The sequence below is a fragment of the Procambarus clarkii genome, unplaced genomic scaffold (assembly GCF_040958095.1).
Source record: "Procambarus clarkii isolate CNS0578487 unplaced genomic scaffold, FALCON_Pclarkii_2.0 HiC_scaffold_124, whole genome shotgun sequence".
In the NCBI taxonomy this organism is placed as follows: Eukaryota; Metazoa; Arthropoda; class Malacostraca; order Decapoda; family Cambaridae; genus Procambarus; species Procambarus clarkii.
This window is the reverse complement of record NW_027189157.1, coordinates 883,978-893,146: the sequence shown is the minus strand read 5'-3', so window position 1 is coordinate 893,146 and position 9,169 is coordinate 883,978. Positions and strand designations below refer to the sequence as shown.

At 33.3% G+C, this 9,169-nt stretch overlaps 1 protein-coding gene across 1 annotated transcript; it reads left to right on the top strand.

Annotated features, from left to right (window-relative positions):
- Nucleotides 1-4,197: 4,197 nt before the first annotated feature.
- Nucleotides 4,198-8,936, top strand: LOC138360846 (uncharacterized). Its single transcript, XM_069320359.1, has 5 exons — nucleotides 4,198-4,959; nucleotides 5,186-5,493; nucleotides 5,905-6,119; nucleotides 7,710-8,280; nucleotides 8,927-8,936. Exons 1-5 carry the CDS (start codon nucleotides 4,198-4,200, stop codon nucleotides 8,934-8,936), a joined length of 1,866 nt encoding a protein of 621 aa, XP_069176460.1.
- The last annotated feature ends 233 nt before the right edge of the window (nucleotides 8,937-9,169 follow it).

The window sequence follows — 9,169 nt, the reverse complement described above, 5'->3', positions numbered from 1 at the left end:
ATATTGAATATAGAGAAAGAGTTGTTACAAATAATCCACGACATCAAGCTGAACAACACCAACCTCAAGCAGAATAATATCGACATCATCAAGCAGAATGAGACAATACTTTTGAAGACAGACCAAGAGTTGTTACAATTAATCAGCAAAATAATCACCATCATCAAGCAGAACAACACACTATTGAAGATGATAGAGCAAGAGTTATTAAAAATAATCACTTACCTGAAGCAGAACTACACCGACCTCAAGCAGGAGATTGATGATTTAAAAAATGAAATTAAAGAGTTGGAAGGCTGAAACAACCCACCTTTCTTTTGAGGAATTGATATGTGCAACCACTTGGAAGTCATATTAATTTATGATGGGACCAAACAGCCAATGTTATTCAAAACTTCCGCACAGTGACTGACATAGTGACTAACGTGGGTACATCACCGACCTGAAGAAGAAGAATACAAACCTCTGGCAGGAGATTGCTGATTAAAAAAAAAAAAAACTTTCGAACAGTTGAAGGCTGCCTCATTTCATTTTTAATTCCACTGTAATTTTCACTAAATAAAAGTGTGTATGAATTATAAAATATATTGCTTTATTTTTTTTTAATTTTGCCTTTATTATTCTAGTGTACATAGGTAGGGGAATGGGGGCACCTTTTAATTTCACTGTAATTTTTCACTAAATAAAAAGTGAGCCCAGAATGGGAACAGATGTAGTATAATTAAAAAGTAAGATGATAATGTCAGTATGGCTGGCACTAGTTCCGGTGAGTGTCAGTACAAGTTGTCATATGTCGGTATTGTGAAGACTGTCTAGATACGTGAAGGTGGGTTTGGAGTTATCCCACGCTGGGCTGGATGCCCATTCATCTTTAAAAATTCGTATGTACAAAGTAGTAGGTAATTTTTCTTCATATTTAAAAAAACTACGGATAGTTAATTGGATGAGGGTATACTCACACACAACATATTTGTGTTTTTTCAGGTGGTAACTTAAGTTGTTATCACACCCATTAAACAAAACCAATCCATCATCTTGAAATACTACTTTAATATGGTCTATTTCAATTTTTTCCTGTGATGAGGCCTTCGACATCAAAATCACTTGATAGGTATTTTCAAGCTTGACTCCATTGTTTTGTCTCATGAATAATTCATATTTTATTCCCCACTTTAGTAGTATTTCTTCAAGTTTTATTAACATAATCTTTACAGATTCAATTTCCCATATTTCATTGGGGTTAGTAGGGTTGGGTTCAGTCTTTACAGATTCAGCTTCCCATATTTCGTTGGGGTTCATTGCTTTGCCTGTAGGGTTGGGTTCACTCAGAGTCTTATCATTTTCAAAATTTGCTGTTGTCTCGTTAATATCAGTCATAATGGTGATCTGTTTCAAATCTGTGAATGTAAAAAAAAAAAAAAATAAATATGTTAAGGCATATGTAACTTAACTGATCAATCAACATTTTTATCTAAGATAGTATAAGGTGATGCAGGACTAATAATTAGAGTAAGACCAAACAAGACCCTACCTTACCCAAACTAAGTCAATATAACTATATTATCTTATTATATTATAATATTATCAAAGTGGACTCACTAGATACAGCACAGGACTAGGGTTGTAACTGACAGTTGAATTCTTTTATATCTATCTTTTCAATTCTGACTTGAGGAGTAGGAGGATGAGGAGGAGGAGGAAGAGGAGGAGGGGGAGGGGTGAGTTAAATCGCCTTCAAGTATATAAAAGCGTTATGCCCAGTATTATTACCTCAGTGTTAAGTGGTCTGATGCAGCATGCATATATCCATAGTGATAACTATTTAATATTATTTAATTGTTGACATATACAACAACTATGGATTCACCACTTTCTATAAATATGTTAATGATGACCCTTGATAACATATACCAAAACAAGATGAAAGAAAAACTTCCAGATACATTTGGAGCATCATTTCAGAAGATGATTTGCTATGCTGAAAACAGTTTAAAGTCTTCGGAATTGTAAGTATCATTATTATAATATGTTAATAATATATATCATATATATATTTTTATAATATCCATACCCCAATAAATTATTACTTCTTATTTTTTTTTTCTTTTGTTTGTAGGTATGAAAATCTTTTAAAAACATTGAAAGAAAAAAAGAAGATAAAAAGAATAAGTGCAAATGTCCCACATGGAATCCTATCCCCTGAAGACGAGCCTGCTATTCTTCATGATATAAAGGTCAACTGCTATGGCCCTGATGACACAATCTACAACAATGATCCTGAAGTTTGAAAAAATGTTCCTCGTGGTGTAACACTCTTGGAGTTTAAGGGACAGTTTGATTTAGTGATCTTTGCCAATAAAAAATTTACTGGTGGTATTGGTGATGAGGATGATAAACAACCGGAAACAAATGATCTATGGAAACAATATTGCTTAGAAGATCTCAGTACTACTACTTCTAAAGTAGTTTGTATGACTAAAGTGAATGGTGAATCAGCTCATTTCAGTGGCAGATACATTAATGGTAAATTTTTTTTAATTACTGGGAGTAAAAGTGTTCATATGTTAATTGGAGAAAGGGAAGACATTGAGCGGTATGATGGAGAACGTTATGTTGTTGCTAAAGTTGTGGCCAGATCACTGTGGGATACATTGAATAATATGGATATTATGAATCGACATTTGGTATATAGTATCTTACACTATACTAAATGTACAGCTGTGTGTGAGCTTCTTCAACCTGACAACCAACATATTGTTAACCTCAGTCACTTGGATAAGCATCAACTCAACGTTATCTGTTTTACTCCATTGTACAACGAATATGAAGAGACTAGCCTTCTTGCATTACCTCCACACTACACACTCAACCTGTTTACGGCATTAGACTTTACATCTCCTGCCTATTCAATAATTGAAGCTAAAGATGTAGTGAAACACCAGAATAAGGTAGGCAAACAAAAAGTCTATTGTACAAGGAAGTGTCAATTTATATTGTCACATTTTTCAATACAATTTCTTTTATGAAACTATATTATTAAATTATTTTTACAGGTGCGAAGTGATCTTTACAAAGAAGGTGAAGTTTTTTATTTTTTAAATGAGAATGAAGAAACAATTGGAATGATAAAAGTAAAAACAAGATGGTATGTAATACTTAGAGCCTTGAGGGAAAAAGCAGTTTATTGTTTTTTATCCAAGAAAAAAAACAAGCAAAATTGGAGTTTAGAGAATAATATTCACTTAACTCAATTACGACTAAATGAAATTCAGAAATGGCTCAAGTTCTCGATTTATATTTTACAAAGATGTAAGGTGAGTATGATGGGTAAAGCACCTACCTACTTTGTTTTCATAAAAAGACTCTCTTAAGAAATTAATTATTTGAAAAATTAGGTTGAAAAATAAGGGATTTATAACACTAATAAATAATTATCATTACTTTCAGGAAATGGGGACAAGTTTTCTACAGTGGCTAAATGAAAAAGTAGAAAAAAAACATATTGCTGTGGAAGATATTAGGCCCCAATTTCCAACAATATGGAGCAGGTTTCTTTTTGAAAAAATTTGACCGACAATTTTGAAGATGATGAAGAAGAAGAATTAGGTGGTTAGTTACCATTAACTTTATTATACAGCTGAAGGCATTGGGAAGACAACCAACTCAGTTACACATTTTCATCTAGATCATCTTTAGAAGTCTATAGAGACAAATTACCGTCTTCATTACTGTCGAGAAGTGGACTAGGGACAATTAATTAAAATATGTTTTCTAGTAACACCTGTGGTAGGGATGACATCTTTTAGACTGGAGTTTGTATTGATTTACACATGATATATAAAGTGTTCATCAATAAAAATAAGTAAGTAGTTAGGTAGTAGTGTAAAAAATGTAGTAAAACTTCCACAATTAAAATTTCTATTTTTATCACAGAATTTCCACTTGGTTCCCTATATTTTTCTTACCATTATTTCAGCTTTTTACTAAGGGATCTGGTAAAGGATTTCAGCTGATAAACTCTATAGTCCCAATTTTAAGTCCATGAGTCAACAGGAAGAGGAGGAGGAGGAGGAGGAGGAGGAAGGGGGAGGGGGGAGGGAGATTGTGTATTATATAAGGAGAGAGAGAGAGAGAGATGCCTCTCTCAGTCACTAACTAGTCAGTCTAATACAACACTCACATTTTGTTTTCATAGCAATGAGAGAAGAAAAAAATCGTTTGGAGACTTTTAAGGACTGTAACTTCAGTGTAAACAGTCATGTACTTGGAAAGGCGGGTTTCTATTATACTCATAAAGCAAATCTTTTAGAATGTTCAATGTGCCATTTTCAAATTGATGCCACGAACGTAAACCAAGATGAAAATAGAATCATTGCTTTACATAAGAAAGAGAAACCAGAATGCACATTTAATCAGAACGTGAAAAGATCTATTTCTAAGAAGTTTGATTCATATGACAGTTTACGGTTTGAAAAGGAACGTTTGAATACCTACATAGATTGGCCACTTGAATGGTTAGAACCATCTGATTTGGCTCGTGATGGCTTTTACTATCTGCGAACAAATGACCACGTTGCTTGTGTCTTTTGTCGAGGCATTGTTGGTTCCTGGGAAAGAGGAGACACTCCCAGAGGCGAACATCAGCGGCACTTTCCCCATTGTCAATTCATTCGAAACCAACCAGTGGGAAATTTTCCACTGATATTTAATGAAAAATTCGAGGGTTATTCCATTCCACTGAGAAATAGTAAAAATTCGTCCTATAGACAAGGAATAGATGTCTGTGGTCTAAGTCCTATGACAGACAATGGAGTTCACCAACATACCATTGCCAAGCGAAAAGACTACTTAACACTTGAAAGTCGCCTAGCAAGCTTTAACAATTGGCCTGAACGTGTAACACAGAAACCAACTGAATTGTCAGAAGCTGGATTCTTCTATTGTGGTTTAAGTGATCATGTGCGCTGTTATCATTGTGGGAATGGACTTCGAAACTGGGAAACTGATGATATACCTTGGGATGAACATGCTCGCTGGTACCCAGAGTGTACCTTCCTCTTCTTGATGAAAGGAAAATAATTCATTGATCAGGTATGTCAGCTAAGTAACTTGAAATGAAGGTTGACTATTATTATTGTAATCTTTATAAAAGCCATTTGTAACATTAACTTTATTTTTTTTTCAGGTTCAAGGGGAAAGGCCACCTTATGAGACAAACCCTTCAATAACCCATATCAATGAAGATCAACACAAACTTATTAAGGAACTAGACATAACTAAGCACCTTATTTCAATGGGTTTCCAGGAAGATCATGTGATGACAACGTATCATAATCAACTCAAAGAGAAGGGGTTACCTTTCTTTGACATTGGGTCATTTATTGAAGCAGTCTTGCAGTACATGGAAGACGAAGTTAGAAAATGTCTAGTAAATAAATTGGCATTGGCTGAAGTTGATGTTGTCCCAAGCCCACCCATGTCTGATAGAAATGAGTTGGCTTCTGACACAAACCAACAAGTAGAATCATCTACAACTTTAATGGAATTGGCATTGGCTGAAGTTGATGTTGTCCCAAGCCAACCAATGTCTGATGGAACTGAGTTGGCTTCTGACCAAAACCAACAAGTAGAATCATCTACAACTTTAATACAGCCTATAGTAGATGAATTGGCATTGGCTGAAGTTGATGTTGTCCCAAGCCAACCAATGTCTGATGGAACTGAGTTGGCTTCTGACCAAAACCAACAAGTAGAATCATCTACAACTTTAATACAGCCTATAGTAGATGAATTGGCATTGGCTGAAGTTGATGTTGTCTCAAGCCAACCAATGTCTGATGGAACTGAAGTAGAATCTACAATAGTTGATGAATTGACATTGACTGAAGTTGATGTTGTCCCAAGCCAACCAATGTCTGATGGAACTGAAGTTGAATCTACAATAGTTGATGAATTGACATTGACTGAAGTTGATGTTGTCCCAAGCCCACCAATGTCTGGTGATTCTAACCCACAACCATTATTTGGTAAAATAACTGATCAAGTTGCCACTCTCCCAAAGTCAGAAGGTACAATTAGACACAGAGTGATTGAGTGTAAGATTTGTATGGAGAATGAGAGTGAGTTAATGTTTTTACCTTGTAATCACATATGCACTTGTTTCAAATGTGCATCAAACATATCCACATGTCCAATTTGCAGAGCTGAGATAAAATATACTATTAAAGCAATTATATCATAGTAAAGAATGTTTTAGATGTGTGATAATGATATGATATGTACGATTCGAGAGCAATACTTGGATACAAAAATATGTCCACACCTACAGTAATAAGGATGATTTTAGACCATTTACATAACATAATGTATCCTATCTATCAACCCGGCTGGAAATATATGAATTTCAAATCTTATTATTCCTATAATAAATACCTTATAATTATTATTGACGAAATATTATTCCACTCCCCAGATATAATCTCAGATGAGGAAAAGTTGTAGTTTAGTTATACCAATGTGTGTGTGTGTATCCTTTCAAAATAGATATTTCTATTTTTTTTTTGTCTTTAAGGTAGTATAAAAGTGTCACTAAGGTAGCCTGCAGCAGAACACAGTTTATGGATTAATTGTCGCAATCCAAGCACGCTACACTACATACTACCTCTTGATATAACTTTCTAGACAGTGAAAGTGAACAAACAAGCAGTACTACTCAATCTCTGGCGGAACTGAAGAAGCAAACAACCATTCCACAAACTAGTCAAGCCAATCAACCAACTTGTCTGTCAACTGATCTACAACCACCCAACCAATCTGTCCATCAACTGGTCTACAACCACCCTTTTTCTGTTGGAAGTTTCTTTCTAGGGAAGTGGATAACAATTGATCATATAAAATAAGAGAGCACATACTGTTTTTCATAATGGTTGCACCATATGAATTTGATGACATGCAATTGTCAAGGTCTTTAGTACGTGTCTCAGGCAGAACATCCACTTTCGCTGCTACAGTTCCAGTGGACCCATTGCCTCCAAAATTAGCAGGACCCAGAACACAACAGCAACTATTGCTGAATATTAATAAGCTGAAACATGAAAACCATATTATTCAACAAAATTTGTCAGTTTTGTATGAAATGTTTAAAGAACAGGAGAAACAAATTTCTATGTTGAGAAGGGGTATAAGGGAATGGAGCATCCAAAAAAGTTCCTTTTCCGAAACCACTATCTCCTCCTACTTACTCAACACACCCACCATCTCCTCCTCCTCCTCCAATTAATTCTCTCAATCCATCATCGTCCCCTACAATTTCTATGAGAATCAGGTAATTGTCACCTGATCGTAGAATTATATTAAATCAATAATTTAAAAAAAAATGAGTGAAATTGTTAAAATAATCTTGAATACTATAACATTCCCAGACAATGGTTCCTCGGGTTTGAGAGAACGTATATTCATAAAAACTCTTATTAACAATTTTGTTGTTGTGAATGATGATGATAAAAGAATAATTCTATTATTGAATAAAATGCTTCATTTGTTTACTATCTCTGATCGATATATTAAATTAATAACCGAAACATATCCTCTTAAGAGTCAGAATCAACAAAAACAAACAATAGCTCTTTTGAATAAAAAATGTAATGAATGTGAGAATGAAAAAAGTGAATTAGAAATTAAATGTGGAAATCAAGATGCCACAATAACAGATTTAAATACAAATGTGAGAGATTTAGAACTTACTATTGTGCAGCTTACAGAGAAATTAGGAGACCAAGAAAATGAAATAGAGAATTTAAAGAAGGAAAATTCAACTCTTCAAGATAATCAAATGAAGCTTAGAATCCAATACGATAATGAAAAGAAACAGTATGAAACAGAATATGTAATTATGTTAGATGAGAAAGATAGACAATTTCAACATATCTCCGAAGACAAAGACAAACAAATAAAAGACTTAGCTGATGAAAAAGAAATTCTAACTGATTTAATAAATTCAAATAATACTAGTATAAGTCGTCAACAACAAGAAGAATTAAATAGGAAAATAAATACAAATTTAATGTCTCTTAAGGAATACCAACTAAAATTAGCTGCATGTGAAAACGATATAAGGATCCAGAATATACAATTTCTGGAATGCCAACAAGCCTTACAAAAATGCAACTATGATAAACAATCAGACCAAAAAGAATATAATAATTTATTAGTATCCCAAAACAATTATGTTCAAGAATGCCAACAAAAACTACTAGATTGTGAAAATTCTAAAAAAATAAAGTATGATGAATATAATACATTAGTAAAGAATATAAATGAAGCAAATAAATATAATATTGAAACATTAGAGCAACTTTATACAAAACCTACATTATCGAATAGCGATATAATTCATTGTTTTTCAAGCATATTTCCTTTAAATGATGATAATGAATCGAAAGCAACAGGAAAATCACAAATTGAAGCAATAATAAATAAGTTCATTCATCAGTTAAATACCGAACGTGATAACTACATTCACGAAGAACGTGAAAAGGACATTAGAAATAGGATTTCCCGTTTAAATTATATTAATAATAATGATCTACGCCAAAATAATAATATTCTTAATATTTTTACTAACGAGGAAGAAAGAAATTTATTTAATCAAATATTAGAAAAATTTAAAACTAATATTATCGATGAAACAGTATATGAACACGAACGTCAAATAATACCTTATGTAAATGAAAATGATCATTTAAAACGTCAATTAGACGAACCTAATTATGTTGCTAAATTGTTAATAGACGCGGTGGCATCAATAGTTTTAGTTAAAGAAAATATAACCAAACGAATTGTTGACCTGGAAAAAGATCATAAAGGAACGAATGAGGAAGTTATAAAAGTTTATGCATTCGTTACTATTCTATATACATTATTCCAGAAGGAAATAAGGCAAGATTTGAATGCAAATAATGTACAACGCTTTTATTACATTATCTTGAACGTGATTCGTAAGTCCCCTTCTGATAATATTCATGAAATACTGGCTTTACAACAACAAAATGATTTACATGTTAAGACCTTACAAGAAGAAAATGAAACAATAACTTCTAACCTGTTGACCATTCAACAGACAAATGCTAGTCTCCAGGATTCCAACAAACAAATGCTTTCAGAATTAAGT

Coding starts and splice junctions, on each gene's coding strand:
- LOC138360846 (XM_069320359.1), top strand. CDS start 4,198: ATGAGAGAAGAAAAAAATCGTTTGGAGACTTTTAAGGACTGTAACTTC. Junction 4,960..5,185: donor ATTGTGGTTTAAGTGATCAT/GTGCGCTGTTAT, acceptor TTTTTTTTTCAG/GTTCAAGGGGAAAGGCCACC. Junction 5,494..5,904: donor CCCATGTCTGATAGAAATGA/GTTGGCTTCTGA, acceptor TGTTGTCCCAAG/CCAACCAATGTCTGATGGAA.